Source organism: Rhinopithecus roxellana, chromosome 3 (genome assembly GCF_007565055.1).
Source record: "Rhinopithecus roxellana isolate Shanxi Qingling chromosome 3, ASM756505v1, whole genome shotgun sequence".
Classification (NCBI taxonomy): Eukaryota; Metazoa; Chordata; class Mammalia; order Primates; family Cercopithecidae; genus Rhinopithecus; species Rhinopithecus roxellana.
The window spans coordinates 34,896,270-34,917,612 of record NC_044551.1 but is presented as its reverse complement, the minus strand read 5'-3'; the positions used below and the strand labels follow the sequence as shown (position 1 = coordinate 34,917,612).

The 21,343-nt window shown below is 37.7% G+C and overlaps 1 protein-coding gene across 3 annotated transcripts in view; it reads left to right on the top strand.

The window, feature by feature from the left end:
* The window catches only part of SGCD (sarcoglycan delta), a 1,039,631-nt gene that overhangs the window by 773,241 nt on the left and 245,047 nt on the right, over positions 1-21,343 (top strand). For all 3 annotated transcript variants that reach the window (XM_030927838.1, XM_030927837.1, XM_030927836.1), the window contains one exon: positions 20,611-20,712. In XM_030927838.1, the coding sequence (XP_030783698.1) occupies positions 20,611-20,712 (102 nt within the window). The remainder of the gene's footprint in view (positions 1-20,610; positions 20,713-21,343) is intronic.

The window sequence follows — 21,343 nt, the reverse complement described above, 5'->3', positions numbered from 1 at the left end:
AAGTGTATCCAAAACCAGAAAACAACTAACAAAATGACAGGAATAACTTCTATCAATAAAAACCTTGAATGCAAATGGATTGAACTTTCCACTGAAAATGTATAGACTGGTTGAATGGATTAAAGTTAATAATAACTGTATGCTACCTACAAGAAACTCACTTCAACTGGATAGACACATTTACATTGCAAGTGAAGGAATGGAAAAAGATATTTCATGCAAATGGAAACCAAAAGAGGCAGGGGTCGCTTTTCTTATATCAGATAAAACACACTTTAAATCAAAAACTGTGAAAAGAGACAAAGAAGATCATTATATAATGATAAAAGGATCAATTTAGCAAGCGGATATAATAATTCTAAATATGCAAGCACCCAAAACCAGAGTATCTAGGTAATATATATATAAAACAAATATTATTAGATCTAATGAGAAAGATAGACTGCTATACAGTAATAGCTCGGGACTTCAACACTGCTCTGAGCGTTGGAAAGATCATTTGCACAGAAAATGAAGACATCAGATTTATCTAGTATTTCAGACATAATAGACCTAACAGATGTTTACAGAACATTTCATTCAACAACTGGGTACTCCACATTTTTCTCAACTATACATAGAACATTATCGAGGATAGACCATATGTTAGGTCACAAAACAAGTCTTGACAATATTTTTTTTGAGAGATCAAACATATCTTGTATTTCGTCAGACTGCAGTGGAAAAAATAGAAATCAACAACAGCAGGAACTTTGGAAACTGTGCAAATACATGGAAATTAAACAACATGCTTTTGGATGATCATTAGGTCAATAAAGAAATTAAGAAAATCAAAAACATTTTTGAAACAATGGAAAATGGAAACACAACATACCTAAACCTATGCAATACAGGAAAAGCAGCACTAAGAGGAAAGTTTATAGCAATAAGCACCTACATCAAAGAAAGTGGAAAGATTTCTAATAAACAACCTAATAATACATAACCTCAAAACAAGAAAAGCAGAAATAAACCAATCCCAAAATTAGAAGGATAATAAATAACAAAGATCACAATAGAACTAAACAAAATAGAAACTAAGAAAAAATACAAAGGATCAATAAAGTAAGGAATTTGATTTTTGGTGAGGTAAAATGGATAAAGCACTACCTAGACTAATCAAGAAGAAAAGAGAGAGGACTCAAATAAGTAAAATTAGAAAGAAACAAAGGAGACATTATAACTGATCCAACAGAAATGCAAGGATAAAGACCATTATAAACAACCAAACTCTAACAAACTGGAAAATCTAGAGGAAATGGATAAATTACTGGACACATAAAATGAACAAAGATTGAACCAGGAAGATACAGAAAACATGAACAGAAAAATAATGAGTAATGAAATTGAATCAGTAATTTAAAATCTTCTAACAAAGATGAGCCCAGGACAAGATGCCTTTACTGTAGAATTCAATCAAACTTACAAAGAACTAACACTAATTCTTCTTAAACTGTTTCTAAAAATCAAAAAGAAAGGAATCCTTTCTAATGCATTTTATGAGGGCAGCATTACCCTGATTTCAAAACCAGACAAGGACACAAGATAAAAGCAAACTACAGGCCAATATTTCTAACAAACATAGACTCAAAAATCCTCAACAAAATGCTAGTAAACCAAATCTAACATATCAAAAAAAAAAATACATATATTCAAGTGGAATTTATTCCAGGGATTACAAGGATGGTTCAATATATGCAAATCAATAAGTGCAGTACAGCACATCAACAGAATGAAGGACAAAAACTATATAATCCTCTCAAGAAATTCAGGAAAAGTGTTGGATAAAATTCAACATCCCTTTATGATAAGAACTCTCAACAAATTAGGCATAGAAGGAATGTACTTTGACATACTAAAGGCTACATATGACAAACCCACAGTTATCCTCATGCTGAATGGGGAAAAGCTGAAAACCTTTCCTGTAAGGACTGAAAAAAGACAAGGATGCCCACTTTCACTGCTCTGATTCAACATAGTACTGGAAGTTCTAGCAAGCGCATTCAGTCAGGAGGAAGAAATTAAAAGGTATCCAAATTGGAAAAGGGAAACTCAAATTGTCCCTTTTCATATAGAATGATCTTATATGTAGAAAACTCTAAATACTCCACCAGAAAACTCTTAGAAATGACAAATGAATTCAGTAAAATTGCAGGATACAAAATCAACATACAAAAATTAGTAGTATTTCTAAACACCAAAAACAAACTAGCTGAAAAAGAAATAAAGAAAGCAGTCCCATTTATAATCGCTACCAATAAAATATGAAATAAAATACCCAGGAACAAATTTAACCAAGGAAGTAAAAGAACACTACAAGAAAAACTATAAAACACTGATGAAAGAAATTGAAGAGAACATAAGCAAATGGAAAAGCATCCCCTGATCATAGATAGGAAGAATTAATATTGCTAAAATGGTCATACTACCCAAACTAATCTATAGATTTAATATAATCTCTGTCAAAATACCAATGACACTCTTCACAAAACTACAAAAAAAAAAATCAAAATTTGTGTGGAACCACAAAAGACTCTGAATAGCCAAACAAATACTGAGCAAAAAGAGCAAAGCTTGAAGCATCACACTACTTGATCTCAAAATATACTACAGAGCTATAGTAACCCAAATAGCATGATATTGCCATAAAAATGGACACATAGACCAGTGTAGCAGAATAGAGAATCCCAAAATGGATCAGTGTATTTGCTACCAACAGATTTTCAAAATATTATGTGTACTCCATAAATATGTACAGTTGTGTATCAATGAAAATTTTAAAAAAACATAAACATAAAAATAAAGGTAAATCTTTTAAGACTCTTCTAGAAACATGTAGACTACAAACCTAATGAGAAGCACCCTACTTTAATTTCTAATTGGCTGCAGTAATTGTAAATTCTTACCAAACTATGCCCAACATGTTTTCATTTCATTAAGCAGTTATCAGTACCTATGGTAGTCCCATTCCTAGCAAGATCAAGATTACCCTGAGTTCTTTGTAGTTGTGACATAACTCATTTTTATATAGCTATATTTTCATCTTGAGCCTGGCATCCCATTCTGGGAGGGATCCTAAAAAAAAATTTTAACTTGTTGCTTGAGAACTCCTGATACTGTTCTATAATTGGGTTTCCCTGTCATCAGAAGTAGAGGTGACTGACAGTCTGTGGCAATGATGGCTATTGTTACCACAAAGGCTAAAAAAACTCTTATGTCCTCTAAAAGAGAGAGAGAATGACTGCATGTCTTTATGGAGTGTATGGTGGATATAGAGATTGTGTAGCGTGTATGAATCCTTTTTGAAAGTTACTTTTAATTCATAGTCATGCTCACTTGCCTTTTTGATAAACATGTCTTTCTAGAAACTACATCTGGGGATAAACTTCTCTAGTAGTTTTTTTTGTTTTTTTTGTTTTTTGTTTTTTGTTTTTTGTTTTTTGTTTTTTTTTGAGATGGAGTCTGGCTCTGTCGCCCAAGCTGGAGTGCAGTGGCCGGATCGCAGCTCACTGCAAGCTCCGCCTCCCAGGTTTACGCCATTCTCCTGCCTCAGCCTCCCGAGTAGCTGGGAGTAGCTGGGACTACAGGCACCCACCACCTCGCCCAGCTAGTTTTTTGTATTTTTTAGTAGAGACAGGGTTTCACCGTGTTAGCCAGCGTGGTTTTGATCTCCTGACCTCGTGATCTGCCCGTCTCGGCCTCCCAAAGTGCTGGGATTACAGGGTTGAGTCACCGCGCCCGGCAACTTCTCTAGTATTTTATTAGGTGGAGTTCTTCAGAGTTACATCATTCATAGAATACCTGTGTCTATGTGTGTGTATGGATTTTTATCATAAGGAATTGGCTCATGTGGTTATGGAGGCTGACAAGATCCCACATCTGCAATCTGCAACCTGGAGACCCAGGAGAGCTGATGGCATAGTTCCAGTCTAAGTCCAAATGCCTAAGACCCACAAAAATCAATATTTTGATCCCAGTCTCAAGGCAGGAAAAAATCCTCCCCTGCTCAAAGACAGTCAGCTTTATTTACCTATTTTAAATGATAAAATTAAATAGTATAGATATTTACTGTGTACAACATGATTTTTTAAAAAATTATTATACTTTGAGTTCTGGGATACATGTGCAGAACACGCAGGTTTGTTACATAGGTATACACATGCCATGGTGGTTTGCTGCACCCATCAACCCGTCATCTACATTAGGTATTTTTCCTAACGCTATCCCTGTCCTAGCCCCCACCCCCTGACAGGCCCTGATATGTGATGTTCCCCTCCATGTGTCCATGTGTTCTCATTGTTCAACTCCCACTTATTAGTGAGAACATGTGGTGTTTAGTTTTCTGTTCTTGTGTTAGTTTGCTGAGAAGGATGGTTTCCAGCTTCATCCATGTCCCTGGAAAGGACATGAACTCATCCATTTTTATGGCTGCATTGTATTCCATGGTGTATATGTGCCACATTTTCTTTATCCAGTCTATCATTGATGGACATTTGGGTTGATTCCAAGTCTTTGCTATTGTGAACAGTGCCGCCATAAATATACGTGTGCATGTGTCTTTATAGTAGAATGCTTTATAATCCTTTGGGTATATACCCAGTAATGGGATTGCTGGGTCAAATGGTATTTCTGGTTCTAGATCCTTGAGGAATCACCACACTGTCTTCCACATTGGTTGAAACAACGTGACGTTTTGATATATTTATACATTGGAGAATGGCTGAATCAAGCTAATTAACATATCTATTACCTCAGATACTTAGTTTCCAGGGTGAGAACACTTGAAATCTGTTAGCAATGTTGACCTTACAATAAGTTGTTGTTAAATATAGTCATGTACAATGGATCTCTTGAATTTACTTTACCTGTCTAACCCAGAATAATGTTTAACCAAATCTCTTGGCATTCCTTTGCCTAATCAACTTGACACATACAATTAGCCATCACAGCCACTATCCCAAATAAGGCTTAATAAATGTTTATGATTGGGTTCCCTATAGATTTTTAATCTTCATTGTTACCAGGCTATCTGCCCTTCTTGCTGAGGGAATTACCCCAACTCTGGATCCCTGAAAACTTCTCAGACTATTAATGATTCCCTTTTAAAAGGATGGATTGGCTGGTAGGAAGGCTGTGGGTAATACCTGGGATGGTAGTTAAAAGGGCAAAGCGAGCAAATTAAGCCCATTTAACCAATTTTGGTCTCTCAGTATTTAATGATTTGTTGATTTCCAGGTAAAGTTATTCAACAACCATCTTACCCAGGGAAGAAAGCAGCCTCAATTTTGGCAAAGTAAAACAATCTCTTCTGCTTTCATTTTCTTCAGTAGGTAGGGATATTGGGTGAGTTCTAATTTTATTCACCTTCTGCTAGGAAATGTCTAAGACAAATTTTCTGGCACACTCCCTTTCACATCTTTATACCTGCCTCTCATCACCTGCATCCCCCATCCTCTTGACACTGGCAACTCTACCATAGTCCTCTTTTCTTTTCCTCTTAGACAAGCCTCTCAGAGCATATCAAATCAAGTAAGTGCTAAATTAGTGTGGCAGAGTGTCACTGCCATAGGAAGTCAGAGAAGGTAGTTTGAAGAGGAAGCAAGAAGGAATGAATGTGGGATCTGGGGCCTGGAGGATGGATGGGGCCAGCAGTCAGTATAGGGCTGCTATTGAACATTTACAGTGTTTCAGGCACCATACTAAGCAAATCAAATATACATGCATACCTTCCAAGAGAGATACTGTGAATACCTTTTCACAGATGGAGAAAGACCCAGGGAAGATTCTATGACTAGTAAGTGATGGGACCTGGACTCAAAAAACTGTTTTCCTAACCCCCTCCCCCAAACCTTTTATTTTTTTTTGGGGGGGGGGGGACTCTAACACTTACAACTATGGTTTGAACTTTTGGATTCCAAAACCTGTGGTCTAAACAATAGTGTCTATGGATTTTACTAGGCAAAGGAAGGAGGGAATACATTCCAAAAAATTATTTAAGTTTAACAAAATCACAGGATCTATTATAAGCCAGTTCTTTACTAGAAAGTTACTTTTGGAATTTATTATGAGGCAGTGAATTCATCAGAGTTTGTTTCCAAACTTTCATGGAAGTCTTAGAATATAAAATATAAATCAGCTCCCATCATTCCCCTGCTTAATGTATTCCACTGGGGTCTAGTCACACAAATAATATAAAATCCAAATTCCTAGTGGCATCTTCTTCAAGATGCTCTATTGATCCTTCTCCCTTCCCACTTGTCTGAATTCATCTCCTATTCCTCCTTACCTTGTGTAGAGTGTGTGTGACTCAACTATGATCACATTGGCTGATGCCATTCTTGGTGATCCTCAAATGTACCATACTCATTCTCCCTGTACTCAGACCTTCCTAGGACTGGCTCCCTCACTTCATCTGGGATTCTTCTTAGAGACAACTTCTTGGACCTCTAGTCTTAAGTATATCCTACCCTCTCTCCTCCTACTCTGCCTCCTTCTTCTTTAGGGCACTTTATAGCTCCGGCTATGCGATGCTCTAGGAAAAGTGAGGAGGGGAGAAAGAAGTCATGTCTTTCTTCACTGAGCAATCAGGATTCTCCACAGGTGCAGTGATTTCCCCATGCAGTATCCACTGTTCTGTTCTGAGAACACGTGGATGAAATATGGGAAGGCTATTAGAGCTTAGGAGTGCAAGCAAGAGAACAGCAATAGATGTCTCCTCTGGACCACTACTGCTCCTCTTTACTTAAGGCTAAACATAATTGCGTAAATTGGTGACACATCTGAAAGATTGGGAGTATATCTGATGCTACCTTTTAGAAGGCCAATTTGGACATGATAGCTTGAGGAGTTGACCAAATTAATAGGTAAGACAGCGCTAGGGCCAGGTGTACGCATACTAGCTTTCATATTTCTGAACTTATCCCTGGAAACCTTTCTCACAAGTATCAGAATGGCACTGGGCCCTTTGAAGCTGTAACTTGAAGTCTCGTAAAAGACACTGTCATGTACAACTGACAACGTTTCCAAATGAAAATAGAAGACAGGACAGGTGGCTCCCTTGGGGTGCATACCCCGTGAAGGAATCTATTCTGGGAGGGATTTTCACAGTGTGTATTTTTAATATCACTCAGGCCAGCATCTTAATCAGACTTTACTGGTGGGAAGCACTCACCTGGCAGGAGTGATTGTGATGGTAGGAATTTAATCTGAACACTTGGCATAGGCCTAATCATATTTCGCTTATTTTCTTTTATGTGTCTTCTTAAGATAAATGAGTCTCCTCCTTTATCAACAATAGCTCAGGATTTATAAGCTCACATTTTTCACCTAAGACAGGGAATGTAGCAACTTGCACTTTATTATCCATCTCTCATTTTCTTCCCTTCAAACAATCGATAAATTCCCCGCCAATGTCTCTTTTTAAAGGTTGCTTACAAGTTTCTGTTTCAGAACAATGTGCTAGCATTGGTTTTTATCCCTAAGTCCTTTCTGAATCCAAGTGCTCATTGGGAGTGATTTGCAAGAATTTCTTCAGCAAAACTACAGTTCACCCAAGAGGGCCTAAACATAACCTGTCTGATTTGTGGGCATCAGTTCCTGACAACAGCTGACATGAGTTGTTGTCCAGGTAGCATCTCATTCCTGTGCATCATAGAATAGAATTGTTTACAAGTACAAATGACCTTAATGTTTCTTCTATCCAACTACCTATTATGGGTGAGATGAAACAGATTCAAATGGGGATAGGTTTGTCTTTATTTGACCTGACAACTAGAGGAAGGGTTGAGAACAGAAGTGCTATACTCTTCCTATAATTCCATGGAATGTGCTTATAATGTCTCAGAAACATCCCTTAAGGATAATCTTTAATGTTTACAAGTATACAGCAATTTTCATGCTGACCTACCTGTTTCCTTGGATGGCCAACAAGCAGAGTACTGGTCTGCGCAAGTAGTATCCAGGGTTTGTTAACTTTTAAGCCAGACTTGACTGTATGTGGGAGCTGTGATTGTGATTCTTTTGGCTAATAGAGACTTTTCATCTGTAAGTCAAAATGTACTGTCTTCTCTGAGTCAGGGATTCTGACATGAGATTGGGATAAAACAGATAGCTGTAATACTTGTCCCTCCCTGCTGGAAGCTTGAAGTGTAGAAAAATAAAAATAATAGGAGAATATAGCCAAATATGCAGTGGTTCTTAAAACATCAGCTCTGAGTTGACTCTGAATTGCTTGTTTTTCACTAGCCAAACCAATCATATGTAAGGAAATATAGTCTTGCACGTACCCAAAGAAATAAAGAGCAGCAAAGTGCTTAAAATTGTGACTGCTTTGTCTTCTGTATCCCTAAGTGACCACCCTGTTAACCCTCCATGGGCATGTAGCTTGGGTGAAAAATAAACCCTTGTTCTTCAAAGTCACTGAGATTTGTGTTGTCTGTTACTGTAGTATATTGACTGATCAGTGTGGATTGTCTGATTTAATCCTCGATTTACAAGTTAGAATTGTCTTGACTGCCTAAATGTTCATATTCACAGCGTGAGCCTTAGAAAGCGTACCAGGAAGTGGTTGAAGCAGCACTCTAACCCTTGCAGTCTGGTTCCAAAGCTTATATTCTTAGCCGGGATATCAAAATTCTCTCTCTCGTTTTCTTTCTCATTCTCTTGCATACTGTGTGTGTCTGTGTGTGTGTGTGTGTGTGTGTGTGTGTGTGTGTGTGTGTGTGTGTGTGTGTTCTCCTGTTATTGAGGAAAGATGGTTTCTAAAGAGAATCCAGGAAGACTTCCCAAATAAATTGATAGCTAAGCTCTAAAGGAAAAGTAGAAACTAGGCAATTCAGTAGTAAAGAAAATTATACTTATTCCATGTCTGTGTGGATGCAGGGGTAGTCCCCGTTGTTTGATTTACTCACACCCAGAAAAAGTGTAGAGCAAAGAATTCCTGTTTATGCATTACTTTTGGAAACCATGAAATGTGGAAAGTGTTCAAACACAATAGCCTTGAATCTGTAAATCATTAAAAGCAACCTTATTAGATTTTATAAAACGGATGAGATATTACAGTTTTGATCCACTGAGGCACCAAAGCAATCTGAGAGTTACGTATGTATAAGGCTCTCTAGCTCACTCTCTTGCTCTTACTCACTCTCTCTCTCCCTCCCTTCCTCTCTCTCTCTCACACACACACACAGAGAGAAAATGATCTAACCAATATATGAGCTTTAGCATTATGGTAACTAGAGAGTAAAAAGGAAAAGAAGGAAAACTATATAGCAACATCATTGGCCAAAGAAAGAAAATATGAACAAAGTTGAGATTACATGCCAAATGACAAAAAGGATCAGCAGCTGTGACCCAGACAATGATGGGGTCATCTGGTACTCTCCCTCGCTGTTGGGTTAATCATGCAGGACTGGTGATGTCACCATTTATAATGCTCCCTGGAAAAGAAAGCCAGTAGCTGCCTCAGTAGCCTGTCACACAATTTAATTGCCTTGATCACCAAACATTCCCTGTGTCTTATTCAGCTCTGGCTTGCTTCACTCTAGAAACCCTTCATCAAGTTGGACTTTAATGGAAACAGAATGTTGCCCAGCATGTCCCTTTAGTAACCCCACACAAAATGTGGACAAATAACAGTCATGTTTTAACCTCTTTAACCTTCTACCTCTTTCCCCAAGCACATATCTCTAAATCAGTTCTCTTTATGGATTCGGGGAATTCCAAAGCACAGCATTGCATGTCTCTTGAACTGGACTGCTTTTTTTTTTCTTGGTAAACATCATATTTCTCTTACAAAAAAAAAAAAAAAAAAAAACCGCCTTATTAGGGTTGTATTTATATGCTGTAAGATTCACTCATTTTAGGTATACAACTGAGTGATTTTTAGTAAATTTACTTTTATGCAGCTACAACCACAATCTGATTTTAGAGCATTTCTGTCACCTCAGTAAAATCCATTGAGTCTATAGTCTTCTCCCATTCCCACTGTCAGCCCTAGGCAACCACTAATCTACTTTCTGTCTCTATAGATTTGCTTTTCTGGAAAATACATAAATGAGATCATGCAATATGTGGTCTCTTATGTTTGTCTTCTTTCATTTATCATAATTTTTGAGGTTTGTCCATGTTATAGCAGGTACCTGTATTTCATTTCTTTTGATTGCTAAATAGTATTCCATTGCATGGATGTAGAATATTTTACTTATCCATTCATCAGTTAATAGGCATTTAGGCATTTTCCACATTTTGGCTCTGATGAATTATGTTGTTGTGAACCTTTATGTATAAGTGTTTGTGGGGACATAGGTTTTCATTTATGTATAAGTGTTTATGGGGACATAGGTTTTCATTTACGTATAAGTGTTTGCGGGGACATAGGTTTTCATTTATGTATAAGTGTTTATGGGGACATAGGTTTTCATTTATGTATAAGTGTTTGTGGGGACATAGGTTTTCATTTATGTATAAGTGTGGGGACATAGGTTTTCATTTATGTATAAGTGTGGGGACATGGGTTTTCATTTATGTATAAGTGTTTGTGGGGACATAGGTTTTCATTTATGTATAAGTGTTTGTGGTGACATAGGTTTTCATTTATGTATAAGTGTGGGGACATAGGTTTTCATTTATGTATAAGTGTTTGTGGGGACATGGGTTTTCATTTATGTATAAGTGTTTGTGGGGACATAGGTTTTCATTTATCTTGGGCAGAGAGCCCAGAGGGGAATTCTGGGTCATGTGGTAACTCTGTGTTTAAATTCTTAACAGGCAGACCCTTTTCCAAAGTGACTGCAACATTTTATGTTCCCCTTAGTGGTATATGAGAGTGCATGATATTTCCACATTCTTGCCATCATGTGTGCTACTCGTGTGTGTGTGTGTGTCTCTGTGTGTGTGTGTGTTTTGGAAACTCCCAGAAGGAAGGAATGCAATCTGCAGCTCTTCTTGCCTTTTCATATAGTGTTTAGCACAGGACTGGGCACATAGTAGATGCTTAGCAGTGTAGCATGACATGTGATGGTTAAGAAATTCTGTATTGGAGTTAGACTGCCAGGTTCTGTAAGCATTGGTTTTCTCTACTGTTAAATGGGGCTAATGGTGCCTACCCTTTTGAGTTACAATGAGGGTTAATGAATACATTGCAGACCATATGCTTTGTCTAACATATATGGAAATGGTAGCTTTTGTTACTAATACTTTAAAATTCACATGGATGAGCACTTTCTGAACAATCTCTAGTTTAGCCAATTTCTTTTATTCTCTTGCAATTAGATATTTAGATATAGGCAATGTACTGAGCCCCCAAGATGAAATAATAAATAGCACCTTATTTCTCATTGCAAGAAATTTGAAGTTTAGTGACTGACGACAGATATAAATGGGCAATTACAATGTATGTAATATAAGATATAGAAGGAAATATGAGATGAGAGATATGATATGAAAAATCCCATATGACCCAGAAAAGACATCTAATCATAACCAAAGGACTGCAGAGAGGAGCAGAAGCACTGGGAAGAGTATTGCTGGCCAAGGGAAGGACATGAAACATTTACAAAGATTCAAAAAGCGAAGGGGTTTGGAAAAATCGCGAGCATGTTCTGTGACACAGTGAAGGGAGACAGTTGAGAGACAAGGATGGAGAAGTGAGCAGGTGCAGTCATGAAGTGTGCTAAAGATTACATTAAGAAGTTTGTTCTTTACTTTTGTTGCTATCGTTCTATTAAGTGTTAATGTCTGAGGAGCTACAAATAAGATGGTTCAATATTCCAAAGGTAGAAGTGACCATTTATAAACAGAAGAAAGCTAGAGCAGTCTCAAACTTTATACTAGTCTAATATAGCATTTCTCAACTTAAAACAAAACATTGCCCCTCCCCTCCCCCAGAGGATGTTTAGCCATTTTTCCCTATTTGTCACCCCACGAAATGTCAGTATTAAAGATATATTGCATATATACTTCTTATGTAAACATATTTGTGTTTTCTAAATTAAAAGAATAAAAATTTTGTATGCCTCCAGCCCCCCAATAATTAATATTTGTCCACTGGGGAATATATCCCCCTGATTGGGAATACGTACTCTAATAAATTGGAATCTGAAGTAGGAACAGGTATAGATGTTAAGATTTTTGTCATTCCCCACACTACCTTTCAAAATACAACTATTTGGAATGAACAAACTCTATCACTCTACAGATATTTTCTGAGCACATAATATTTGCCAAACCATAGGAACTGAGACTACAGCAGTGAATAAAACAGTCAAAACTCCCACCCCTCATGAAGATTACATTCTACTGCAATCTATATATAATTGTTTCACTCTTGGATCCAAACTAAGTAATGCCTGCCATTAAAACTGCTCCAGCAAGAGATTATCTTGAGACTTGTTTGTTAAAACAGGTCTTGGCATTTCTTTCAAGCCTGAAAATGTGCTGACAGAATTAAAAACCATCCGATGCTGATGCAGGGGGAAAATCAGAGGAGCAAGAAAATAGCACCTTTTTCTGTTAATAGATTTTATTAGTGGGAAAAACTGTTTTACCCACATATCAAAATATCAAAAATTGCACAATAGGGCTGCAACCTACTCATCTAACAGCCATCAATGTTTGCCTTTTTCTGAATAAATATATGAACTCTGGGTGTTTTTACATCAGTCTTTAATCTGTACACATCTCTAGGAGTCCTGGGCATGGGGTGGATCCTGGAACAGATCAAAAATGCCTTTTCAGCAGTGTCCAGTGGAATGTGAAAAATAGCACTATCTTAAAAACAACATAATAGCAATTTCCAGCCCCATCCCACAAGAACCAACAGAAGTCCACCTCACCCAGAATTTTGCAGACATCCTGGTATCTTACCCTGCACCAGTGGAAAGGCCTCTGGGACCACTGGTCACTGCCCTGCACTAACCATGCTGAGAGAACACTGGTATCCACCACATGATCCCTGGAGTCCAAATGTTCTGCAGCTCCTGGAGAAGGGAAACTTTGGTGAGGTTTTAGCCATTTCCTTTGGAAGCCTTAACCCCTCCTTGGGACACTGGAAGGAAAATGGTCTCTGGAGTACATGGGAGGCACAGATCTTTTGTCTACCGCCCCCTACCCATCCCAGTGGGAAAATATCTCCTCTTCTTCTTGCCTCCTTTCCCAGCACATCTAGCACAGGTCATTCAATGAGATTCAATTAGATTATAAAAGATAGGAAACCCCACTGCTGTTAGGCTACTGCTGCTTCATTCTCAAAATCTCTTAAGCCAAGGAATTACAAAGCCCAAGAACCTGTTTGAAATGGTGACAAAGGGAGTCAGGGGCAGGAGATATGAGGAAAGAAAGAAGTTATGTGGAAAGAACCAATATTTCAGTCTATTATCCTGCTACTCAGAATTCTCTTTATTCTGTACTCATCTTCTAGAAAACTATGCAAAACAATTAACCAGTCTAGACCAGACAAAGAATGAGGAGCAAATGCTGTAGTCCTTGGACCAGCCCAGAGGGTGGTTCCCCAGATTCCACCTACCTGTGCCCCTGTTCCTCTGCCTTTTCTGAAAGATCTAACTGAGGGCTTAGGGGAGACTCTAAATTAGACTGGGAAAATAATAGGATTTGCTCTTGGGTTTTTGAAAACTCGTATTCTGAGTGAGTACCACACCCAGTATGGGAATCGTCACTGGTGATCCTGCAATGAGCAAGGCTTTCAGAATTCTTATCTTCACTGGGATTACAGTGGGAGCCTGGTCTCCTCCTTCTATCTCAGATGCACCTTACAGACTTCAGGTAAGCACTTCATTGGACAGCACTCATTCAGTCAAGACCTGCTATTCCCCTATTGGGCTACTATAATTTTCATGCTTGCCTTAATGAAAATCAGTTTCACCATTTAAAGAGGAAAGTAAAATATCGTCTATTTTTCTACATACTTTTTCTAATTATTCTGGGAATGATATTCTCTCTCCTCTTTTTTTTTTTTTTTTTTTTTTTTTTTTTTTTTTTTTTTTTTTTTTTTTTTGAGATGGAGTCTCGCTCTGTTGCCCAGGCTGGAGTGCAGTGGCACAATATTGGCTTACTGCAAACTCTGCCTCCTGTGTTCATGCCATTCTCCTGCCTCAGCCTTCCGAGTAGCTGGGACTACAGGCGCCCAATACCACACCCGGCTAATTTTTTGTAGTTTTAGTAGAGATGGGGTTTCACCGTGTTAGCCAGGATGCTCTCGATCTCCTGACCTCGTGATCTGCTCGCCTCAACTTCCCAAAGTGCTGGGATTACAGGCATGAGCCACCATGCCCAGCCCTCCCTCTTTAGTTTTTTGGAGAGAGGATTTTGCTGTTGCCCAGGCTGGAGTGCATTGATGTAATCATAGCTCACATTCCTGGGCTCAAGTGACCTTCCTGCCATAGCCTCCTGAGTAGCTGGAACTACAGGCGTGTGCTACCATAACCAGCTAATTTTTATTTTTATTTTTTTAAGATATGGTATCTTGCTATGCTGCCCAGGTTGCTCTTAGACTCCTGGCCTCAAGAAATCTTCCTGCCTCAGCCTCTCAAAGTGCTGCAATTACAAGCATGAACCATTGGGCCTGGTCTGATTCTCAATCTTCTAAATACCTCTTTTGCATCTTATTGGGAGAGAAGCTGTAGTTCATAAGTGACCTAAAACTCCAATCTTAATAATACCCAAAACTTCTTATGCAGTAAAAGGTGAAATGTTTTTTAGTAAAGGTGATATCAAGGTACTTTGATGGGTTTCCAATCCAGCCTGATTGTTCCAAAGCTAGAAAGGAGACTATAAATGTGGGAATGTGGGAACATATTAATATTTAGTTGGCTACTCTAATAGCTTTGTATTATATTTTGGAAATAGAGGCCAGTAACACAAATTCACACTATTTGATAGACCTTTCCCACCAAATACCATTAGGCAGACCTAGAGACAGGGAAGTAGGCTAGAAAAGTGAAACTGATCATGAGCAAGAATAGGAAATCCTGTAAGTGGAAAAATGATAGAGATTTGGCACATTTGGGATAAGTTTGCTGCCGTGAGATGTATGTGAGGGAAGATTAAATTACTTATTGCAAAAAGAGTTACTTGGCTTGGATTGGATTTATATTTCTTGAAGTGTGGTCATTTCTGTACCTTCTTCACTGTTCTTATTTGGCTATTACAGACTGTCTTACAGGGTGGGATTTGGAGGGGCCTTCTCTTCTTATAACTTGTCATGGCACATATCATTTGATTATACACACAGTGGGTTCTCCAAAAATAGCAGAAGATTCCTTCTGATTATGTCTGGGGGTGGGCAAATTTTGGGTTGTAGTTAGGATCCCCTAGACCCTGGGAAGACGTAATAAAAGTACCATAAAAATGAGTGGTGTTAGGCTTAGGATTAAGGATGATTCTATCTGTTAATATTGCTGACTGCAGTTACCCAATAAGCTAAAATCAAAGTGACATTAATAAGAAACCCAGCAGTAACCATAATGACATTACTTTTGTGTATATTGAGGATTGGGTTACCCTTAGCTATTATCCTAATGGCTATGAATATAAAGTCTCAACTGGAAAGAGTTGAGTTCAAATTCATTGTTCTGTCATTAGCTAGCTGTGTAATTTTGAGCAAGTTACTTAACAAGAAATTTGCTCACTTGTAAAATAAGGAAAATAATAACTATCTCATAAGAACATTGAAGAGGTGACATGGGATAATTTATATATAGCACTTAGTACATGAGATATAGTGTACATTCTAGATAAGTGTTGATTTTTAAAATAAATCACCAGGGAAAGCTTTATTTTTTGTTATTTAAGGGCTTTTATTTAAATTACTATTGGTGTTTCTAGAAGATTTTAGAAAATTAGAACATACAGGCCAGGCATGGTGGCTCATGCTTGTAATTCCAGCACTTTGGGAGGCTGAGGCGGACAGATCACCTGAGGTCATGAGTTTGAGACCAGCCTGGCCAACATGGTGAAACCCCGTCACTACTAAAAATGCAAAAATTAGCAGGCATGGTGGCCTGCACCTGTGATCTCAGCTACTCAGGAGACTGAGATAGGAGAATCTCTTGAACCTGGAAGGCGGAGGTTGCAGTGAGCTGAGATCATGCCATTGCACTCCAGCCTGGGCGACAAGAGCAAAAAAACTCTGCCTCAAAATAAATAAATAAATAAATAAATAAATAAATAAATAAATAAATAAATAGTACAGATAAGCAAAAAGAGGAAAGTAGAAAGTACTCATAACTCAGACATACAAAGATATTAAATATTAACATTCGAGTATATTTTCCGCTAGAATTTTTCTCCAATAAAATTTCCTTGAGAATTTTTTGTTATACCCACATGAGTATATGTGTATATATGTATCAATGTGTATACATATTAAACAGTTATTTTTAAGTGGGCTCTCTCTCTCTCTCTCTGTCTCTCTGTCTCTCTGTCTCTCTCTCTCTCTCTCTCTATATATATATATATATATATATCCTCAACTGATTGCTTCAGTCAATAATGCATCATGAATATTTACCTGCACTCTTACATATTCCTCTGCAAGAACTACATCATATTCCCTTATAGTATGTTCAATTACTTTAACATGTGACTTTCGATGGTTTTTATTTTTTCTCTTATTAAGTGACATGGTGATGAACAACTCTAAAGCTAAATACTTTCACATTTACACAGTTATTTCCTTAGGATGAAATCCAAGAACTAACATAATAATTTTCGGTAACAATGAAGGAACTGAGGTAAATCGTGAAAAGCACATAGTAAGTCAGTCATCAATAAATGGGGGAGGAAAGGGGATATATGTATGTAGTGTAAGAAAAGAAGTTGTTTGGAATAGACTTGCTGTAGTACCCCAAATGTAATCTTTTGTTTAAGAATATTTAGGAGTTCTTGTTTGTTTTGTAATCGTATCATGCATGTAATCATATGCGTGTAAACATATCAATGTCTTCTGACCTCAGTGGGGAAAAATGTCAGCATAGCATACAGACAGATGAAGCAGCATAGTCAGTTTATAGAAGTCAGGTTTAGTGTGTGTTTCTGTGAAAAGGTTTGCCTCTCCAGCTATCAGAAATGAGGACTAACAATCCAAAACACAAGCTAATCCGTCTGTCTCTTTTGGGAGGGTGAAGGTGCCTTTGGACATCTGCATTGTCGTCTTTCCCTTTGTTGCAGGTTCCACCTGCTGCAGGTGAGACACGTGCCATGTCCCCCAGCCTGTTGCCTCTCACACTGGGTTTGATTGCCCAGTCGGGTTCTCTTGGCAGAACTGTCTCCATGAGTGCCAGAATAGAAAAATACAGATGGCACACTATCCATGGAGAAACAATTTTGACCTGCAGGATCTGTTCTGATCCACAGGCTGAAGCACATTTATGAAGACAGAATGGGGAAAAGTACCCATTTTCCACTTAGTCATTCAACTCCCTGTGTGGCATCCATACTGAACGTGTTGAGATATACAGCACAATGGCAATGGCAGACAGAAGAAGCTTCAGGAGGCTGAAATAACATAGATAACATAGTGAGGTAGGTTGGGTGGAGACTGTGCAAACTAGAGACCATATGGTGTGTCTAGGCAGGGGCGGCTGCTGCTCACCTCAGTGGACCCTGGCAATGGGAGAGCAGACCCAGCATGGCCATTCCTGTTTAACTGGAGAAACTAGAAACCTGGATTTTTCATTCATATATTTTGCTTTTCAAATGTTATTAGAAAATAGAGGAACACATAAGAAATAACAAAGCATGTTCGTAGTGTGTGTGTATATACACCAAACACACACATGCATGCGCATACACACACACACACACACACACACACACACACACACACACATTCCTGGGAGGAGAAAAAACACGGTGGAGGGATGAAAATAGAAATTTGACTTATTTGAATATTTGTCATTTTGTAGATTTGACTTTGGTGCCACATACATAGTTTACATGAAACAAAATTGGACTTTAAAAAAGCTATCATGAAAAAATGAGAAGAAAAAATGAAACAAATCTCACTGGGTATTGTGTTAACATAATAACCCCACAGAAAGGAATTATTTCAAATGACTTTGAAATTCCACGGTTTGACTGTATTTTCCTAGTAGGATATACTTTAAAGATTTTTAAAAACTGACAAATTCTACATTGGTTTTTATTAACCATAATGTTAGTGCAGTAATGACGTTGGTATTCTGAAACTATTCTGTGTGTGTTGTGAGTTAAATGAATAATCGTGTTGGTGTTATTCAGAAAAGGGATTTTTGGTATGAAAGAAAGGTAGTAACATTATAAAATCCATGAGATAAAATGGAAATCTTCAAGTCCTCAATTTGAGTTAAAGTTTCGTGTTAAATCATATTATTTTTACTAAACACACAACACACACACACCTTATTTTCCAGCTCTTTCCGCAGAAACAAAGGCTCACCCAGTAACAATCAATCCAAAGCTCCCAGTTGTGGTTTCTAAATACCAGTTCTCACTGAAATGAACGAGGGCTTCTTATTAAAACTGGCCAATTGCAGTCATGGGGAAGGACTGTAGGATTACCCTGTAACATCTCATATAGAAGAGAGAGGGCCATCAAAGACTATGTGGTTATATTAAAAGGGTGCAGCAGTCAACCGGAAAAAACTCCTTTACTGAAGTAGGGAAATTAGAAAATTATAATGACAATAATTGGGCTATAATGAAACAAGTGAAAATGTTTATAGTCATAGTTAAAAAGTAGAAACCTCATTGGTTTGGAAGATACTAGGTGGAAGATGTTAGATAGCCAATTCAGTATTTTAAAGATCAACAATAAAGGAGGGAAAATCCAGCTCTGTCAATTCCTCTGTCAACTATAATTTAGAGTTAGCAAATAGTTGATGAGATGAAAGTAAATTAAGAATAATAGAATTAGGATATAACCAGTTTGAAACCTCTAGTGAAATCGTCGGTCCTCTAGGCAAAGACTACAATGGTTGATAACTTCATGGCAAAAAATGTTACGTGCCTACTGATAGAAGAATATCCCATGAATTAAGTAAAAATTGTCCCTCACTCCACCTCAAAGATGTTCATGTATAATCTCAGAACCCATGAATGTATTACATTACATGGAAAAGGGAAATTGAGATTGCAGATAGAATTGCAGTTACTGATCAGGTGATCTTAAAATGGGGAGATTATCCTGGGTTATCCAGATGTGCCCAGTGAAATCACAAGGTTCCTTGAGAATGGAAGAAGGATGCAGAAGATTCAATGTCAGAGTGATTTTATGTGAGAAAAGCTCAAATCACCCACTGCTGACTTTGAAGATGGAAGTGAGGCCATGAGCCCAGGAGCCAGAAAGAGCAAGGAAATTGATTCTCCCTTTAGAGCCTCCAGAAATGGACATAGCCCTTCCGACCCCTTGATTTTAGCCCATTGTGTCCTGGTCAGACTGCTAACACACAGAACTGTAAGATAATACATTTGTGTTGTTTTAAGCCACCAAGTTGTATTATTTGTTACTGTAACAATAGAAAACTAATATACCCCATTTCCTAGGATGTATTCGTTCTAGAAAATTGCACCTGAGTCTGATCAAGCTTCTTGATGTAACTACCAATTTATAGGAAACATAACGAATAGAGGAACACATTATATGAAAGTATGGGAATGTTCAGCAAAATCTGAACTCTGGAAAATTCTATTTCTAAAATGATATTTATCAAATAAAGTATATGTGTATATATTTGTATATGTGTGGATGTATGAGAGAGAAAATGACTGGAAATTTTAGGAACTGATCTAGTATTTTATGTAGCAAACAATTGCTGTAAGGAACTTAATTCAAAAAAGCAAATTATAGAGAAAAAAATATTAGTGAAATTTGAACATTGACACTGGGTGTTTGATATTAAGGAATGATTGTTACTTCTCGAGTATGTGTGTGGTAATGGGATTATGGTTATATTTAAACAAAGAAGGGGAGTGTAGGTGGCCATCATAGATAATAATAGCCGTAAATTGATAATTGTTGAAGATGAGTGATAGGTACATATGTGTTTGCTATCTGTTCTTTCTACTTTTGCATTCATTATTTCCATAACAAAATATTTTTAAAAAATATTAGCAACTAACTTGGCTCTTTAAATGTTTGTGACTCCAACACACATGTCCAAAGTCTGGATTTAACCAACAAGCTGCCAGCTTGAAATATCTGTAGGGTTTTGGAAATAGGATCTTTTACTTTTCCTGGAGTATTATCCTTTTCTCTCCTCCTACTTACCTTCTCCCTCCATTCTTTCTGTGCTGACTAGCAATTTGCCCCCCTGCCCCAATCTGTATATGTGGATGACTAGGGGGCATTCAAATTGCTTGGAATAGAATTTTCTCAGAAAGAGTGAAAAAGATAATATGCATAACTGCATTGAACAATACCTCCTAATATTTTACATGTTCTTTGAATACCCGTCCTCATTCCACGCCTTCAAAAAAAAAAAAAATAAGGCAATAACTTTCCATTTTTAACAGCCTGAGGTGTTTTGAAATTTTGGCTAATCATATCTTCCTTGTTATCTCTGTGTTCTATTTCAGGATGGAATGGGAAACCTGAGGATCACAGAAAAAGGTCTAAAGCTAGAAGGAGACTCCGAATTCTTACAACCTCTCTACGCCAAAGAAATCCAGTCCCGACCAGTAAGTTTCTGCTGAGAGAAGAAGGCGTTATTGTTGTTCTAGAATCTGAATCTAGAGGAATTGATCTTGCTATCAGCTGGGTACAGAGGACTGGGGTGGGGAGTAATGCTGGTAATAAGATGAATTCGCTTTCACTTCTGAATCTTTGAGTATCATCACAGCAGTGGTAATGTAAGCAAGTGAGATGACCTCTCTGAGCCTCTTTCCATTCCTGCTGAATAGAAGGTAACAACCCCATGCTACCCAACTTTATAGATTGTGTCGCAAATAAGGCAAGACAGCAAATGTGGAAAAGTCATAAATAGTATACAAATGCATGATAATATTGCTGTTTATTTTATTCATCAAGTGCTTCAAAGCCATTTTTAGAAACACAGAACTAAAGACCTAGAATTTTGTTTTTCATTAAGACTTTACACTATGTAGCTAGTGTTGGTTAGGATCAATTCAGTATCAGGCTGAGTGCAGTGGCTCACACCTGTAATTCCAGCACTTTGGGAGGCCAAGGTGGGCAGATCACCTGAGGTAGGAATTTGAGACTAGCCTGGACAACATAGTGAAACCTCGTCTTTACTAAAAATACAAAAATTTGCCAAGTATAGTGGTGAGCATCTGTAGTCTCAGCTACTGG